Source organism: Poeciliopsis prolifica, unplaced genomic scaffold, assembly GCF_027474105.1.
Source record: "Poeciliopsis prolifica strain line A6 unplaced genomic scaffold, Auburn_PproV2 SCAFFOLD018, whole genome shotgun sequence".
Taxonomy (NCBI): domain Eukaryota; kingdom Metazoa; phylum Chordata; class Actinopteri; order Cyprinodontiformes; family Poeciliidae; genus Poeciliopsis; species Poeciliopsis prolifica.
Window position 1 is genome coordinate 8,203,160 of NW_026562393.1, and position 18,148 is coordinate 8,221,307.

Here is an 18,148-nt window from a genome sequence, read left to right on the forward strand (position 1 = left end):
TCAATGCAGCCTGGGTCTCTGCAGTCTGGTACTAATGTTGGTGTGTTTTAGGCAGCGATATTCTGTAGATTTGAGATCCATCATGGGAAATTCTCCCTAAAGACTAGAATCATGTGTTTCTCCTGTTGGTCGTCAAACATTGCATTAGTTCAGATCATGAGTATTGCATGTCGAGATGTTTTATGTGGTTACAGTGACTTGCAATACTAGTCACTTTAGTATGGCCCTAACAGTAGGGCCATACTAAGAAAAAGTTAAATTAGGAAAATAGTCATAAAATTGTGAGAATAAAGTCACATTTTGACAATAAAGTTGTAGTTTTATGAGATTTAACTCATAATGTCCCAAGAATAAAGTCTTACAAGAATAAGGCACTAAAGATATGAGAGTAAAGTCATAATATTACCAGAATAAATAATATTCATAAATAATATTATGACTGTTTTCTCATAATATTATGACTTTATTTCTGTCATATTTACACGGTCCTTGAAATATTTGGGAGGATGTAGTTAAGAGGACAGAAAATGATTATTCCAAAAGTTTGTTCTTTTTAGAAATATCTTAAAATTGCAGCGTGCATTCATAAAACCCCAATAAAATATGTCTCAAAATGTGAACAATTACAGGGGACGTAATTCGAAAACAGAAAATCCAGACTGAACCATTCTGTTTTGTATGGAAGCGTGTTTCTGCCACCCTGTTAAAAAAAATGTAAATAAATTTTCTCATTATAATGAGATAGTATCTCAAACTATGGAAGCCCGTTTCCACCACCGTGTTTAAAAAAAAACAAAAAACATATATATATATATATATATATATATATATATATATATATATATATATATATATATATATATATATATATATATATATATATATATATATATCATTATTTTGAGATAGTATCTCATTATAATGAGATTTTTTTTTTTTAACAAAGTTAAACGGGCTTCCATAGGGATTTGTATTTTTACATATATATATATATATAGAAAGTATTCATGAAAATGAAACTCCTTTTAGCAGTACATCATTCACATGTTCTCTCCGCCTCCGAATGTTATTTTTCTTCTTTGCAAAGCTGAGTCCAGCTGACGGAGCTGATTCAGAAACCCAGTGTTCGGCAGGATATTTCTGCTCCTGCAAACGAGCTCCACTGCTTCCACCAGGGTAAGACCTTCTTTGATCATGAGGAAGGCTAACACGAGAGTTCCTGAGCGGCTGATTCCCCGAGCGCAGTGGACAAGTACTTTACCTGCACAGAGAAAAAAAACACACCACCTACAAACCTTTGCCACAGAATATAGTGTGTTGTAAAAAAGAAGAAAAAAAATTGCATTACAGCGAAAATCCTCTGAGTATTTTATTGGGATTTTATGTGATATATATTTTTTTGCAAATACAAACTTTAATGTATGCATTCCTATTCAGTCCCCTTTACTTTAATTAAATAAATAAATAAGGTTCAACGACCTTCCGGTACCCAGCTGGCAGGGTAGTTTTTCAGTAAAGCTGGAAGATGGATGGAAAAAGTGCAGGAGGCTTCATAGGATTAGAGACTTTTGTGGATTCACCACGCAGGAGAATATCAACGATAGATGTACAGCCTAAGCTACGATGTAGTTTAGAGGAAAGCATATTCATGTCTTAGTAATGGCAAGATCGAAAAATGTACTATTTTAAACGTAACAACATTAGCTATGTTGCTATTTTTTAAAGCACTATGGACAAAAAGTTTAGTGTCCATATGCCACAGTTTGGGGATTTTTATCTTCTATTTTTTTAAATTAGCAGTTTAGCTTTACAATCTGCAGATTTTAGGAAATCCCATTAAAATATACCAAAGTTTGTTGTCGCAGCATAAAATGTGAAATTAAAACTTTTCTGAGGCACAATGAGCTTTTTAACAATTCAATAATACAAGGTTGTACACTTCAAATAATATTGCGTCGTTTTCACTTAATCCAGAAGCATAAAACTGACATTCAGTGCAGCAATCAATAATTTACATTTACACCCCAGGCTGCAAAAATGGTCCATCTTTAACCAACAAACAGTTATTACAAAATGTAGAATAAAACATGAGCCTTTAACTGAAGTTGTTTTCCTCATTGATTTTCACATAAAATGTAGTAAAATGTAAGCTGAAAGTGATTTATTCAACTAAAACTTTCAGCTTAAAACTCAAAAATGCAGGAGGCATCAGACTGTTTAGTCTTATTAAGAAATATTTATACTCTCCCTCTTGCAAAGCAAGAAAGCAACAGATTTGAGCATTATTTAGTCATAATTTTGCAGATTTTGTTGACATTTAATCCATCTTGGTGATGCATCACATTTGTGCCTCATGAGTTACCTCCACGCCTCCGACCTGATGTGGTTTGACCGAATCGTACCTTTCTGACTCAGAGCTCCTTGAATGAAATCAGCAGTCTCTGAGAAGAACGGACTCAAGTCAAAATCTCTGCAGTCTGCTGCCTCTACTCCATGATACTGAATGTTGGTGTCTCTGTAGAAACGTGGCAGGGTGTCACTGTGCCGAGGGCCATCTGCAGCATTCACCACGTGTGTTATTCCCAGATTCTGTAGCAGCGTCTTATTTCGAGCTGTCGCCCTACAAATAGCACGCAGAGATGATAGGAGGACTGTGACGTTTTGCCGTTTTTTTTCTCACCCGCAGCCATCTCTGGCAGCATATGTTTGCAAAAATGCATCACTGGTGACTCAAATGTACAGATTTTTTTTTTTCTATATCCGTCCCATCAGTTGGTCAGGCATGTTTGCAGAAACAGTTTCACAATCACATCAGCACATTTCCCAAAAGTGAGAATGTCACTTACGCGTTCCCAATGAAGAGACCGGGCCAGACCTCGTTGACAGCTCCGGTGGGACGCCTGTTCTTCAGCAGAAGGCCCAGCAGACCGCAAGTGGGCGGTGTCTGATCCATTGACTCCTCTGAGCTCATACCCGCTAATTCTCACCTCAATGTTGGTATATGATTACCACGATTTATATTCCTCTCGATTTGAACCTAAAAGCCAGATGACTTTCCCAAATGTGGTTCAGTAACAAAAGTTAAAAATAAAATCTTGCCACAACTTTTCCCTTTGCAAACCTTGCAGTAAATCTTAACCAAACAGCTTCAATCTGCTCGGTTTTGAGACTTAGCTGGAAATCAGGATAGTTGACCCGCTGCAAATGGACAGCTGAACATGCCAGAGGCTAAACTGAGGCAGTGTAGACTATTTATTCCTGTGCGCCAGAAGTCAGCCTGCATCTTTGCAATGACTCTTTCAACATTTATGTTGGACTAGTGACTCAAAGCTGTATCAAACGCATCTAAAATCAGAGTTATCTGTAAACTTTAAAAACAAGTGGGACTGAGTTGGTTGTAGGCTGTTTAGTTGCAACAAATGAACTTTTTGTTGAGTTTATTTGAACTCAACAAAAAAATGATAGGAATGTCCATTCAGCCTTCACAGGATGTCTGTTAATGTCTCATGTTTCCACCATCCTGGCATCAGAGGTTTAACTCTTTAAGATCTCAAATGTGGATAAAGAATTAGAGCAAAAACACAAACAAAAAAACCCCACCAGCTTAGCAATTAAAGGGGCCTTTATTTCACACTTAAATTGTAAAAATTACAACATAGATTTGAAGATTTCACTTGTATTCCAACACAAAACATTCTTTCAAACAACTCTCTCCTCAGAACTACATTCCTAACCAAAATTAACACAGAGGCCAACCAGGAATCTAACACTGATATTAAAGTTTCAGGCTTTATTGTAAACTCATTTAATGAAGGTTTATGCTGTAATTTATCCACTGATGAAGAAAATGTAAGGTGAAACTTTATCTGGGAACCAACAGCTTGGAAACCCAACAGATGGACATTGCAGCAAAGCCAGTCTGCCTGTCGTTCTCCACAGTGGCGAATAACAGCTTGTGACAGTAATTATTATTCAGAAAGCCATCAGAATACTTTATTATAGTGGGCTGTTCAGTGGCAGTGTAAAACATAGCTTCAGTGAATGGAAGGAGCTGAAAGTCACACCTATCTGCACACAATCGGTCCACATTTTTCCTGTAATGTCTTAACCATTGCAGTACTGTACACATTCCCAAGGTTACAGCACCTTTGGCAAAAAATAGAAATACTTACTCTATCTTGGCTGTCATTGCAATAAACATTAATAATTCACCCAATTAACAGTTTTGGTTAGAAAGCTCCAATCCTTTCCTGTTGAAATAACAATAAAATTTGTGGTTATAGGTTAATGACTGCCAGCAACGATTACCTTAACCTTACATTTACTTCAGCTAGCTCTTACCAAGTATGGCCCACTGGGCAACTCGTTTTCCACTTCCAATTCCAAGTCAATAAGTTGGGACTTATTAGCATTTCTCCAGGAAGGCTAATCATTTATGGAGGACCCTAGTAATTACAGGATTTATGGACAGCAAACTGCTAAAAGTTACAAATACTTGATGAGGCCCCCTCTAAAAATGTGTACGATTACCTGTTTTATAAGTTCAGACATCAAATATACTTTACTATGCATTAACGAGCACAATGGGAACCATTTTGGCACTACTGCAGAAGTTAACACACACAGTTTTCCTAAATGAAAATTAGTGCTGCTCCCAGATTGGCTGCTTTGCAAATCCCAGCCAATAGTGTCACTTAGCATTGCACCAAAATGTTTCAGCTTCCCAAACTTCATTTTCATTTGAATATTTTAGATAAACCCAATAAATAAATATGAATACGCACATTCTGTTGCAAGTGATTTGGAGCAACATTCCACTAAAAAGGAACAAAGATAGATGAGGTAAACAATGAGGCTGAATGTAAACTGTCCTGAGGAGAAATGTGGCGCTAACTCGCTTCGAGATGGTTCAGTTAGTCTTTTTTGTCCCTGTAGGTCAGACAACCAATTCGCAAGATGACTGCAGGACTCTACTCGTCTCCTCCAACTTTCCTCAACTCAGGCATAGGTTACAATCTTTTGAGTTGTATTAAAATGGCCCTTCACCTCTTCGATGAAGTGCATGAGTTGGGTTGATGGTGGACCCCAGCCTCTGAGGGACCTTAGATCCCACATCAGCAGGTTCTTGCCAGTCTTTCACTGTCCAACTTGTGGCCATGTTAGAATCTACTTCGTAAAGACAGGTCAGATGGGTTGGCACTGGAGACCCTTTGCAATGTTTGACGACCTGTCAACGCTTCATCCATTGTAATGCAGTTGATGCACACCTGCATATAAAAATCCTCACTTTTACAGAAATGTTTGTTGAAATTCACTTAACTGCCCTGAAAAAGTGATTTGCAACCTTGTTGAGAAATATTTATGCTAGCACTCTCAAGAGTCCTACAGTTTCTGGGAACAACACATGATGAAATATGAACTTTATTGGCCATGTTGTTCTTTGAATTTGAGTTGACAGAGAAGTGTAAAATGAACCATTTAAATATTTTCTGCATCTTTGGCTACATACGTAGGATGTTAACTGCTTTGTCCTCTTGAAATGTCACTAAAATATGTAAGGAATTTTAAAATATGTAAGGAATTTTTTTTATTATTATTGTAGAATTGGTATATTGTTTACATTTAATAAAATACAGTTCATGGGGACATCCATAAATTTGTTTTGATTTTCAGTCAGTTTTCTCTCAAAATTGTTTTCTGGGTTTTCTGGGTTATGTTTCTGCTCGCTTGTTTTCGTTCCTCTGAATGATTTTGAATCAAAGACCAACTGTAATGTCTACATGTTCTTGTCTGAGATCATAACATTTCAAGCTATTACTAGCTTTTTTTTGTAACACAGATAGAATATATTTTACAAAGACAATACAACAATATGATTTACATTGTGTTTGTTGTTATAGCAGCTTCATATCAGCAAGAGGCCACAATATAATTAAGCTTAACTAAATCCACTCTGATTGTTCAACTGCCTAAAGACAGTGCAGCTTTTTGTCCAGACGACGGAGCTGCTCCAGGAATCCCTCGTTGGGTGAAACATTCCTGTTGGCACTGACAGCTTTGATGGCGTCCACCAGAGTCATGTTCTCGTGGATCATTAAATAGGCCAGAACCAAGGTGGAGGACCGGCTGAGTCCCATTGCGCAGTGGACAAAAACCTTCCCTGGGGACCAACGGAAACAAAACAAAACAAAAAAACACAGACCCAGTGGATCACCGTCTTTTTGTGGCATTCCCTACAAGCTTTATTTCTGCATTTACAACCATGCAATCAAGGGATTATTGTGTCAGACATCATTCTAAATGTCCAATTTGTTACTCCTCTGTGGATTAAAAACCATGAACGTCACAAAAAAAGAGAACACTTCTAACTCCAAAGTAAAAGTTTTCGACAATGTTGCAACAAATGTTTCTACACACGTTAATCCCGGGTTTCTTATCAGGCCCGAGGATTAGGGAGCAGAGGAGCAAGTAATTGAACTGTCTTGGCTTCTGTGTATTTCCGCCGGGGATTACCGCAGGCCCCGCCACACACTGGAGCCCCCTGATCAGCCGGCATGTGAAGAAGGAGGCCTCATCTTATTACTGTCATGTCAGATACCGACTTCACTTTGCATAACAGGCCATGCAGACGCAGGCCACAAACATAATTGTGTAATTTCCATGTCCAATAAAAGTCTAGCTTACAAATTACCAGGGCAATCCATTTAAAACTAATTTCCCCGACAAAGGTCTGAGCCCATGAGAAGATTACCGTGGGGGAAGATATTAGCTTGATATTATGTTTAGTGTTTGATTTGCATTTTAATGAGTAACACAACTGGGGGTTGCTGTAGTGGGAATTGACTGACAAATGTTTCAACAATCTGCTTCGCCTTCCCAAAGTCAACATGTGGATAATGAAGAGAAACACCTTCAGTGCCAAGAGAGCCTCCTCACCTGTGGGCAGACTCAGAGCATTCTTGATAAAACTGGCCGCTGGGTAAAAGAAGGGACTCAAGTCAAAGGACGGCATGTCAAAAGCTTCCACTCCATGATAAGTGATGGCGGTGTCCCTGTAAAAGCTTGGTCCCGTGTTCACGTTGAATTTTCCATCAGCGGCATTGAGGACATGGGTGATGTGGTGAGCCTGGAGTGTCCTCTTGTCCTTTGCTGCATACCTAAGGCAAAAAAATGAATGTGTACAGTAACTGTTTGCATTTTAACAGACTAAATGATAAGTAAGCTCTCTCTAGCTAGATTAAATATGAAAGAAAGGGGTGTAAAAAGGTCTCAATATAAAAACTTCTTGTTGCAGTTAAATTTTGATTGAAGAGCCATCTATTTTCTTCTACTTTCATTTAGAGTTGATGCCGCATGAGTCACTTACTGCCTGTTTCCATAAACAACAAACAGAATGTTTATCTCATTAACAGAGACCCTTTGTGCAGTAATGCAATGGATCACATTTTTACTAGCCTGTCCATTGCTTTTCTATGCAATTCTGCTTTATTCTGATCTCCCTTCAGTGGTCCATGTGGAATTTGTCCCCTTGAGCTCAATTTCCCTGGATGAATTTTATTCTGGTGACCTGAAGGAGAAGTTATGAATGATGACGTCAGTTTTCTGCACTGTTTTTCAATTTGAATCTGTCTTTGGTTGGAGTTTGGCAATGGCAGGGGAGGAAGTGAACAAAGCCATTCAGTCTGTGTTGACCACACTTCCAAAATTACGAGCAATTAAAGTCTGAGCAAGAGGAATGCTTAAGACATTTTATTGCTGGCAAAGATGGTGTGGCTTGTTTTCTTTTCCTGTGTCTGAGCCAAAGGAATGACAAAGCATTTCCAAATCGATTGTACACCAGTATTTTAACTTCTATCCAGAATGTGTAGCTTTAGCCTGAAGTGATGTTTTTTAGTACTAAATATGTTATAATTGTATTGTAGACAGTGTTATAAAAATTGACTGGTGATAAAATATTGATTGATTATATGGAGAAACCTGTGCAATCATAATTCACTGACATTGGGAGAAAAATGATACGCAAGCACATCAGTACATTCTCTCTCTCTCTCTCTCTCTCTCTCTCTCTCTCTACATATATATGTAAATATTTTTTTTCAGATGTTATGCTGCGTGAATGCTGCCAAATATTTAGCATTGAGTTTTTAACTCAACCGTTCGTCCTGGTGGCATAAAGGCAGCCTGAGTTGACTTCTCATTGGGCTGGTTCACAATATTTTGTTCCAAAAACAGTAAAGAGGCTTTCAAAGCTCAGAAACCCTTGGTGTGGCAGCATTCTGGGATCTTTGAGGTGACTCATGACTTGACGGGAGAGCAAGCGCCCCTAATGCTAAGTTCTTGCAGCCGTCTGGGGTTCGGCTTACAATCTCATGACCTTTGCAGCTTGTCTGACCTCTTCTCTTTCTAACCCTTTCCTGTCTAAACACTACAAGTGAAAGCCACAAATTGCACAAAATAATAGATAAACATATCTGGATATAAAGCTTCTGACTTATTCTGTGAATGATTTTACTGGATTCATTGTCACACCATTCATAACAAATGCTAATCAAACAGGTGGTTAATTCTCACATGTCTCCTATATAGATCCGGGGATAAACTTCGTCCATACGGTTGTTCCCGCCTTTCTTTGTCCACATCAGTCTGTGTAGTTCAGAGGCTGTGGGGGTCTCATAGCTGCCCGGTTGCACCTGACGGCTCGCCATGCTGCCAAGGCCTCTGGGCATATCTTGCGCTACCTTCACTCTATTGCCAAGAACAGAACTGGTAATCGTCTTTGTTCAACAATGACTGCTGAGAAGCATGCAAGAATTACCGAACAGGCCTGCAGGGTGTAGAGTCAGGTGACTCTGGTCAAGCTTTTCTCTGTATTAAATAACATTTTTTATTTATCAAAGGAAGCTCCACAAACATTTATCATGTTTAAATATGTTAAGGTACAACTTCAGCTAAAAGGAAATACAAAGGCACTTAAAACAATAAGGTGAGGGACTCAGTAGTGCTTTGAAAGATGATACCATGAACCTGTTCAGATTTGTCCCATTAAAACCACATTGTTTTTTGACATTGTATGTGATTGACCAAGCCACTTACAAGAGTCCACCTGTGCAGTTTAATCTCTGTATAAATCCAGATGTTCTATTAGCCCTGAGGGTTTTGTTGGACAACTTCAGTAATTAAAAAGAAGCATCAGCACCGGTAAAAAACATCAGACAACTCAAGGATAAATTTGTTGAGATGTTTGAAGCAATAAGGTTAGAAAAAGACAATGCCTCATTATCTCTCAAACCTTAAAACAAACCTAGAAAAACATACGTGCCCCACGCAGATGTTATGCATCAATTTTTATTTGGATAAACATTGATGCATAAAATGGCAATAATGTCCTGAGTAACTCACAGCAACTTTCACATATAGAAATGTGAAAGTGCAATGCTTCTTTTCTATCTTCCTGTACCAGATAGCTGTGCTATGAAGCGTGCATTTTATTAACACTATTTAAGTGAATTAATTGCGCTATATTTGATTTTTATCAGTACTAATTGTTAACTGACTGTAATTATAATTACTTGTGTCCTTTTGTGGGTTTTCTTGCTGATTGTAAACATAAATTTACTTGAAATGAAACATTAGCAACTGAATCTAGCAACAGATTTGCATATTGTTTCCAATTTCTCCTTTGAGACACCGGTGTTTTCCCAGCTTCTGACACGATACGCCTTACCCTAAAATGCCACATGATTTAATTAAAACACATTATACAATTCAAATGAGGGCATCATTTTATAAATGGATAAAGGAGATGCAGGGTTATAGAGAGGGCCTGTTAAGTAGAACATTCATTATAAGTATTTATATTTAGCTTTTAAATATAGACCAGAGTTACTCCAATAAATGCTCTCCATACTGGCACAGAAGCACAAGATCACATAATTATGAGTTGACCTTATGCTGCTCTCTTTATTTTATTTATAATTCAGCAGCTCTTGGTAAATTTATTTATCTCCAGAGAAACAGAAAGTTTGTATTCAAGGTCTGTAAACTGATTTTCATTTCCTGTATTCAGTTCTAACCTGTGCCTTTACAATTTATATGCCAGGCTTTAGAGAGACTTCTATGCTACATGCTGTATACATTAGCATCAGTTTAGCCTTGTGTGTGACTGTGCTTAAGGCTGAGAGCGAACAACTGATGTGCATGCACTACCGCATGCTCCGCTTCTTACTTGCAGGCTTTCTCGTGAGTGGGGGACGTGCTGTGGTTCTGATGTTTTTGTCCACGGTAATGAGTCATTGAGACCAAGTCTGTTCCAGTGACCTTTGACTGAGCTGCTGTAGCATATGGAGGGGCACATCATGATGGCTGGATCCATCGCTGCTGATTGCCCAAGTGTCACTTTGAGGAGGTGCATGCGAGAAGAAGCTGCAGATGACCCAGCGCGTGCTCCATGAGTGTTTGAGCGTTGAAGGCAGGTTGAAGAGCATCTTTATACAACACAAACCCAGAAGAACCTGCAGGCTCTTCTTTCTCCTCATTGATCTAGGAGTGCAGCCTTTTCCCTCCATCCCACAGTCAGGGGCAGAGAACTGATTTCCCTGGTGCATATGTTGAGCTTCAGCTCTGCTTTCTCAGCCTACCCCCCTCAGGCGAAGCTGTCCTTCCTGCTCCACTTTTGTGTAATTAAAGATACTTTCTATGGGAAAGTGCCTGCAGTTAACACGGAGGGCAAATAAAAATGGCCTCTTTTTTGCCACCTCAGGCCCTTTTCTTGGTGATTTTAAGAATTGCATTACCTACTTTAGCCTTTCAGATGTGGCTCATCTGGATTCATAGGCAAATTACTAAAAAGAAGAAAGTTTGAAAACCTGCTAGGAAGAACTGTGTCTGTGCTGGACATATTCTTCTTTAGTAGTCCGTTATGCACTCAGTGAAAGAACAGTAGTATCTCTATGGGCTCTAAGAATATATATCATAAATGCAGAAATGATTCCTATGACAACTCAAATAGAAATAACGTTTAAAAAAAATCGTTCCTCGAAGATTTCTTTTGTCATAATTAGATCATAAAACAACTGTTATTAATCAGTCAGAAATAAGGAGGAAATACAAAAAGCAATTTTCAAATGATGTCAGTTAGTACGAGAATCAAGATTTCTCAACCAACTTGTTCCCACGTGAAAATATAACGCCCCTCCTTTTTTAAAACATTGAGCTAAGTGTCGTTAAGCTCATATTTTGTGTACATTTTCACAAGCCACACCTGTCTCAACTGTAGAATCAAGAAACTACATAAGTAGAACCTGTTTGACGACCTGAAGCAGACTAAATCATCTTAAAAACAAACACATTATGCTGGGTATTAAAGAAATTCAAGAATAAGAAGCAAAGCCATTTAAGAGGCTTTCGGATTGGAGCAAACGGTTAGACACAAATGGAGAAAATCTGGAACGGTTGGTGAACCTTCCCAGGAGTGGCAGGTGAACTTAATCGAGTGCATCAACACACCCAGGAGACCAGACTGAACCCAGAACAACATCTAACCTAATCCAACACAAAACCCAGTCTGCCCTGGCTACTGCAAAACTGTTCTTACTGGTATTTCAGCCTGTGCTGTGAAACCTGGAACGAGGCGGCACGTCTAATCCCAGCGTTCATTGAGCTTTTAGACTTCAACCAGAAAAGGTATTAGACCAACCCTCCCTACCAACCCTGAATAGGAATATCTCGTTTATTTACTTTGGAACAACATTATTAGCTTTTTCTTCTTTTGCTTTTTCCTGTGGTTTGTTGTTTTGTTTGTATTTCCTTTAATTCTTGTAAAGCACTTTGTATTGCCTTTTTGTTGAAAATGTGCTATATAGATAAAATTACCTTTACCTGTACTTGTTTCATGTAACAGAGTCCAGTGGAGCTGCAGCTTACTTTCATTTAAACAAAACAAATAATCTGGAGCGTCAGAAAACTATTCATTTGAAGAGATTAGCTTATTGTTTTGAGAAATCTACAAGATTAAATTTTTCCTCAATTATGAATTTCACCTGGTCAGCTAAAATGACGAGGAGCTCTACGCCACACAGAACATACTCAGATATTTCCCAACACACCATATGTGCAGTAAATTTAGAAGAGCAGATTGTTAGCAGACACTTGCCTTGGCTGAAATCGTCGCTTTTCATGGTCTCGCTACACAAGACCTACATCTAGGTCGAGAGCACAACTGTCTATGTGTTCTCCTTGGAAATCTACCCTGCAACCTTTTTTGCTAATTTTAACATCTGAATCACGGCCCAAAATAATTCTGGCGTCATCCTCTACATTCCTTAAAGGTTACCCGAGCTGCCAGTGCAGGAACGAGGATAGGACGCTGCTTTTTTTAATAGTGAGGAAAATTAGATCCGTGCTCCCGTGCCTGAACTTTTCTGTCAATCTTCCATCCTTCCATGTATTTTAATCAACCACATGCCGTTTGATCAGGACTTTTCATTTTTTTTTAAAGCTTTGTGTCATTTATTGATTACTTTATTTACCTCCAGAACACTGATACACTTCTTGCCTTACGCAAAATATGAAAATACCACATTGAACCAATTGATGTATTTATTTTTTTTAAGAATTTATTCTTTTTTTTTCTCGCAATTTTTTATATGTATAGAAAGAGATGTCTTGACAAAATGAAATGAAAAATGTCATTATTCACTGTTATTTGATATCTGTTTATCCAAGTTCTGAATGGCATTGATATTTAATTTTAACAAGTTTTGTGTTGAATTGTGCTAGTGCTTTCTAGGAATAAAGTACATAACATTTAGAAACCGTGACTATAGAGATTTTGTTCATACCTTTTTTGTAACTCAGATTCTTACAGATGAGTTCAGAGACCGTCAAAGGAACTGATGCCTTTTGATGCACAGCAGTGATCAACTCAGCCGCTATGATAAATACAACAAAGGAAATTCACGCTGTGATGTGTTGGACAGATGTTGTTGAATTATTCTCTCTTTTCCAGAGATGAAGAAGCTAAAGTAAACAATTCTTGTTCAGCATGGTTATGATTCATTTGGTCCTTTTTCTCTTATGAGAATGATTGAAATATGAGTAACTGCTTGTAAATAATAGCTATCATCTTCTGTATCACTAACCAACAAGACATTTGGACTTTTTAGATTTCATCCAAAATCAAAACACAAACGGTTTCTTCATCAAATGTTCATAAATTAAGGAAAATGGACATCAAAGCATGAATGCCGTGATTGCAATTAAAGTAGAAAATATCAATATCATTTACAATATGTTTGATTTTTGTATTTTGTGACAATTATGTCCATATTTTATGACAAATACTTGCCTAGAAATATCAATAATCAAAACTAGTTATAGTCAATGATATCACTGAAGGTTTAGTGTTTTGTTTTTTTCTTTTACTGCAATAATCCAACTTTAATCATATTAGGTCATGATTAAACCTCATGACCTAATATAGTTTCCAGGGGAACAAGAGAAACCGTAACATAACTTTTTTCCATATTTTCATGGTGATTTGTCTGGGGAGAACAACATTGCGCTGTGGGTATTTTTTTGCAGTATATAACTCAAAACTTGTTGCTGAAACTGAACAAAACAAATCTGCTCAAAAGTTCATCAATAACTTCATATTTGACAAAATAGCACACACAGTTGTAAAAACCTCAACATTACAAGACAGAACATAAAAAGAAATCAGAAAAGAGAGGTAGAAAACCCTTAAACATCCAAAGATGGGTGTTTGTTGTTTTGCACTTTTGTAGTTTTGGTTGAACAAAACTGTGTTCTCACCCTCCAAACATTTGGACCAATATTTTTTGGACCATTTATCTCAATAATTCATGAAAATACTTCACCACTTGAGAAGTAAATTGCTGAATAATGGGTGAAGTACACAAAGGCACAAAACGTCCCATCCACTTAGAAGTACAGCTGTACTGATATTGTACTATTGCTCTGCAGGTCTGTTACAGAGAGTGAAATTTAGTGATATTTAGATTTTTGGTAGAATCTGAATTCTTAAGTCATTGATTAACATGACAAAAGATTAATCGTGGGTCTGGGAAACAATAGTCTGATGAATACGATTTTTGGAAGCGCAAATGTGTACACAGATTCTCTTTGCAGCTTAAATGCTAACATACTGTCACCTGAATGTCTCCAAAAATCTGTGACCTGCCGAGCCAAAAACATTTTTTCTGAAGAAAACTCGCAGTCCAGACTGCTGGATCAACAGACTGCTGGAATACTTGACGCATGACTAAAACGCAGTAAGGCTACGAAAGTCTACAGTATGTGGCAGGTTTTCTTTTTTCTTGTCATCTGAAGATCTAGATCCAGCAGCAAAGCCAGGAAATTCCTGTTGGGATAAATGGCCCTTTTCTGGACCACTTTCTGCAGGGCCTGTTTGAGCGGGAGGTGATGGTAGATCATGAGGTAGGCCAGCACCAAAGTCGACGAGCGGCTCATTCCCATGATGCAGTGCACCAAAACCTTCCCTGAAGAACAAGACAAAGACAGAGAGAGGTGTGAGGGAAGGATTAGTGAGGCCTCAGACTTATTAATATCATACATGACTGCCCGTCTCACACTGTGGCCTTTCCTTTTTTCTGCTTGTGAGCTAAAAATAGTCGACAATTCATCATCTTTGTTCATTTGAAGTTCTTTTAGACAGGCCAACTCTCTTTAATCCCAACTCATCCTCTCCTTTTTTCTTTGAAAGAAGCTATTGCATACTTAAATTCAGCAAGGTAAGAGTCTTATTGTTACAGGGTGAACATACATTTGCATAGCAGTACAAGCTCTGCTACATTGTGGTGCCAGGTGACATTGAAAGAGCAGCAAGATGTGAGAGGGTTTTTTTTTTTTTTTTGGATGGTTAACTCTATTAAGAATTTACAGAATGAAACGAATGATTTTCGTTTCATTCTGGGAAGCGTCTTTTCCTTCTGTTCGTTCTGGATCAAGTTTGTTGAAAGTTCTTACCACCAGGTGACTTCAGAGCTTTGTGAATGAAATCCGCAGCGGGCTGGAAGTAGACGTCCAGATCAAAGTGCGTTGAGTCATCTGCTGGAATGCCAAAATACACAAAGTCGTTGCCATAAAAGCTTTGGTTCCCTGGGCTGCCTTGCTTGGAGTGAGCAGCATTTAACACATGAGTTATGCCTAAATTCAGCAGGACAGCCTTGTTTTGGGCTACTGCCCTAGCAAGACACAGAGACAGAGAGAAGTTCAAGACGTTGGTGAAAGCTATGCATCACAGCACAATGGTTTTCTATCAGAATGACAATATGGGGTAGAGCTTCAAAAAATGTGATGGCTGGATGTAAGTAAATTAGAACATCATTAAAAAAATGTATTTTGTCACAGTGATTAATTTCGTATTGTACTCTACATTACACGGATTGATATATTTCAAGTGGTTGTTTCTGTTAATTTTGATAATGCTGTTAACAGCTAATGAAACCCTTAAGTTCATCTTCTGATAAAAAAGGAATATCTCATAGGGCCCATAAAAAATATTTTTTGATAGTGAAATGCGACATTGTGACTATGAAATGCAAAGTCGTGAGGAGGAGTTGACAAGTGTCCAGTGGGAAATCACTGACACCCTTCACAAGGAGGGTGAGCAATAAAAAGAAACTGGCTGTACAAACAGTGTGGTTTTTAAAGATTTTAATGGAAAATTGAGTGGAAGGAAAAATGCCACAGAAAGTATTGCACATGTGCTTAGATATTTGAAGAGTCTTATCAAATGTACAGTTGGTCCTTTGTACAGTTGACTGATTATGTACGAGAGTTGATGAAAATCCAAAATTTTGTTTGGTAGATAAATAATATGTAATATCGCACTAATTAAAAAAATACGTATTGCAGAAATGATGGCTTACTGAAAACTACCTATACTATATAATATATATACTCAGCACTTAATCGCTTGAACTAAACGCCATAGATTCTCCATAGGCAACTTTATTCCATTTGTTTTAGAGTCTCTCATTTTTCTCCTCACAATACTCCACTGCTTTTCTGTGGAATACAGATCAGACCAGTTTGCTGACCAGTCGAGATCAGAGATACTATATGGCCACTAAATCAAATGTTGGCACTTTTAGGAGTGTGGGCAGTTGCCAAGTCCTGCTGGAAAATGAAATCAGCATCTCTATTAAGCTTGTCAGCAGAGTGAAGCATAAAGTGCTCAAAGATTTCCTGTTAGATGGCTGCACTGACAGACTTGATCTCAACACTAGCACAACGTGGCTCAACTAATCAATTCAGTCACTTTATTTATTTCTATATGAAAGAAATGAACAAAGATACTCAATCCACAACAAATTCATCTCAGTTTAATCTTATAAGAGTCTATTTAATTTTAATATATTCCAAAGCAGTAAAATTTTGTTCATAATGCCAATTGATGCATTTTTTTTTTTACCTAAAGAAGGTCAGTTGATTGGTTTGAGTCATTTATTTAGGAGAGCTAGTATGTGGTGACATATAAAAGGATTGACTTTTAACACAAAGGGACTGACAGTGGAAACTTCACACTGGATCTCACTATTTCCCCACCACACCCCCAGAATGAGGGATCTTGAATTTCAAATGAAATGAAAAATGTACTTTCATCTGAAACGAGGACTTTATACTCCAGCCTTTTTCTTCAAGTAAGGAAGGCAACAATTGCAACTCCACACCTTGATACAACATTGATATTTCCCCCAAAACTTTGAATATCCTTCACTTTATCATCCTAAGGTTGCAGTGGCCCTTTTCTACCTTCCAGTCAACTTTCCATTGATATGCCCGAACACATTGGACTGTGGTTTGCCCTCATTGTGGGTTTTGTCAGCGAACGTCTGCTGGACAATTATCAAGTCAGCAATCTTCCTCATCATCATGTTGGGCATAACATTTTTGAATGACTTTATTTTATTGGAATTATGCATTATTCTAATATTTGAGACATAATTGTCCATTTTTGTTAGCTTTAAAGTAGAATCATCAACATAAGTGAAAATAAATACTTACTGAAACGAATGTTTATGATAATCAAATTTTCTAAATGAACCTCTGTACATGCAGTTCCATCCTATAAAAATGTAATTAAATACTACTTACACGTTTCCTATGTATATATTTGGCCATACTTCATCAATTTGGTTGAGGTGCAGCTTACAAGCATCCAGAACCTTCTGCAGGTCCTTCACAGTTGGATATTCTTTTGCCTTGTCTTTCACAGTCGTCATTATAAGTCCAAAAGTCCTGTCTTGGATCGATTGCCGGCCAAAGTGTTTGTTGTTATCAAAGCAGTCCCAGTCTCTGTCCAGATTGGGATGATCATTTCCAGCAGGTGCTGTCGCTGGACAGTTACCCAATTTGGTGCTTAACCTAGCGTGTAGTCTTACCCATGCAGAGGGCAGAGCAACACACTCTGCAGCAGGGACTCTGCTTTTCACACACCGCCATGGGACTTTAATTTAATCAGCCTCGCTCAGTGATGAATCATTCTATAAAGCAGTGATAATTGGGCATAATTATGGTCAAACTGTTAAAGAGCACTGCTTATATTGGATGTAACTCAGCATTTATTGAACAGAATCACTTTGCGTCATGTGTTAAATGCTGCCGTGCAAACATCGCAGCAAATTGGGTTTAAAAGAGTGAAACACATGCTTGTCATGTTTCACCCTTATCAGGTTGCAGGTTGAACTCATTCTAGCTGTCAGAGAGAGTAAAAGAAAACTTTATTTCATCACAAATTTTTCTCTTGTTGGATCATAAATGTTGATGGAACGTGTTCAGTGCGAGTGCTGGTCAAAAAATCTTTGTGGGTAATTTTTGACCTGAAGGTAATCGATGGATTATTTAAAGGCAGGCTTTTGTTTCATATTTATGTGACAGTTCCCACCACTAATGTAGAATATATGCAATTAATCGATGTCCAAATGTGTTTTGTAAATTGTGTTTCTTAGAACCTGAGCTGCAAAAAACAGGATTTCTCATAAATAAATTATTAGCAATGAGATTTACAGACCTTAAGGAGAAAATTTCTGCTTCAGTTTTGTTGTTGTTGTTCTGACAGATGGTAACAGTTCTAGGTAGACTACCAAAGAGTAAAAACCAGAAT

General features: G+C 37.8%; 3 protein-coding genes across 5 annotated transcripts; all 3 read right to left on the reverse strand.

The window, feature by feature from the left end:
* Positions 1-938: 938 nt before the first annotated feature.
* Positions 939-3,209, reverse strand: dusp13a (dual specificity phosphatase 13a). The gene is made up of 3 exons (XM_055042999.1): positions 2,847-3,209; positions 2,403-2,620; positions 939-1,261 (listed from the first exon to the last, which is right to left on the reverse strand). Exons 1-3 carry the CDS (start codon positions 2,969-2,971, stop codon positions 1,041-1,043), a joined length of 564 nt encoding a protein of 187 aa, XP_054898974.1. The 5' UTR covers positions 2,972-3,209; the 3' UTR covers positions 939-1,040.
* Positions 3,210-5,571: 2,362 nt separating this feature from the next.
* Positions 5,572-12,254, reverse strand: LOC129368144 (dual specificity protein phosphatase 13-like). 3 transcript variants are annotated; one of them, XM_055043002.1, is made up of 4 exons: positions 10,226-11,848; positions 8,572-8,745; positions 6,937-7,157; positions 5,572-6,160 (listed from the first exon to the last, which is right to left on the reverse strand). In XM_055043002.1, exons 1-4 carry the CDS (start codon positions 10,291-10,293, stop codon positions 5,970-5,972), a joined length of 654 nt encoding a protein of 217 aa, XP_054898977.1. In that variant the 5' UTR covers positions 10,294-11,848; the 3' UTR covers positions 5,572-5,969. The 3 variants fall into 3 exon arrangements, with proteins under 3 accessions (XP_054898977.1, XP_054898976.1, XP_054898975.1); XM_055043001.1 differs by lacking the exons at positions 5,572-6,160; positions 10,226-11,848 and adding an exon at positions 12,152-12,254 and having other exon boundaries at positions 6,211-7,157; XM_055043000.1 differs by lacking the exon at positions 5,572-6,160 and having other exon boundaries at positions 6,211-7,157; positions 10,226-11,849.
* A 338-nt stretch (positions 12,255-12,592) lies between these two features.
* LOC129368145 (dual specificity protein phosphatase 13-like) lies at positions 12,593-17,464 on the reverse strand. The gene is made up of 3 exons (XM_055043003.1): positions 17,140-17,464; positions 15,007-15,224; positions 12,593-14,519 (listed from the first exon to the last, which is right to left on the reverse strand). The coding sequence occupies exons 1-3, from the start codon at positions 17,265-17,267 to the stop codon at positions 14,308-14,310; spliced, it is 558 nt and encodes a 185-aa protein (XP_054898978.1). The 5' UTR covers positions 17,268-17,464; the 3' UTR covers positions 12,593-14,307.
* Between the last annotated feature and the right edge of the window lie 684 nt (positions 17,465-18,148).

What these genes read in the sequence shown, in the direction of transcription:
- LOC129368145 (XM_055043003.1), bottom strand. Translation starts at nt 17,267, where the DNA reads ATGACGACTGTGAAAGACAAGGCAAAAGAATATCCAACTGTGAAGGAC. An exon ending in AATATATACATAGGAAACGT is followed by an intron (nt 15,225 to 17,139) that starts GTAAGTAGTATT and finishes GTGTCTTGCTAG; the next exon opens with GGCAGTAGCCCAAAACAAGG. An exon ending in AGCTCTGAAGTCACCTGGTG is followed by an intron (nt 14,520 to 15,006) that starts GTAAGAACTTTC and finishes CTTGTTCTTCAG; the next exon opens with GGAAGGTTTTGGTGCACTGC.
- LOC129368144 (XM_055043000.1), bottom strand. Translation starts at nt 10,293, where the DNA reads ATGACTCATTACCGTGGACAAAAACATCAGAACCACAGCACGTCCCCC. An exon ending in ACTCACGAGAAAGCCTGCAA is followed by an intron (nt 8,746 to 10,225) that starts GTAAGAAGCGGA and finishes TCTTGGCAATAG; the next exon opens with AGTGAAGGTAGCGCAAGATA. An exon ending in CGGATCTATATAGGAGACAT is followed by an intron (nt 7,158 to 8,571) that starts GTGAGAATTAAC and finishes TTTTTGCCTTAG; the next exon opens with GTATGCAGCAAAGGACAAGA.
- dusp13a (XM_055042999.1), bottom strand. Translation starts at nt 2,971, where the DNA reads ATGAGCTCAGAGGAGTCAATGGATCAGACACCGCCCACTTGCGGTCTG. An exon ending in GGTCTCTTCATTGGGAACGC is followed by an intron (nt 2,621 to 2,846) that starts GTAAGTGACATT and finishes TGCTATTTGTAG; the next exon opens with GGCGACAGCTCGAAATAAGA. An exon ending in AGGAGCTCTGAGTCAGAAAG is followed by an intron (nt 1,262 to 2,402) that starts GTACGATTCGGT and finishes TTCTCTGTGCAG; the next exon opens with GTAAAGTACTTGTCCACTGC.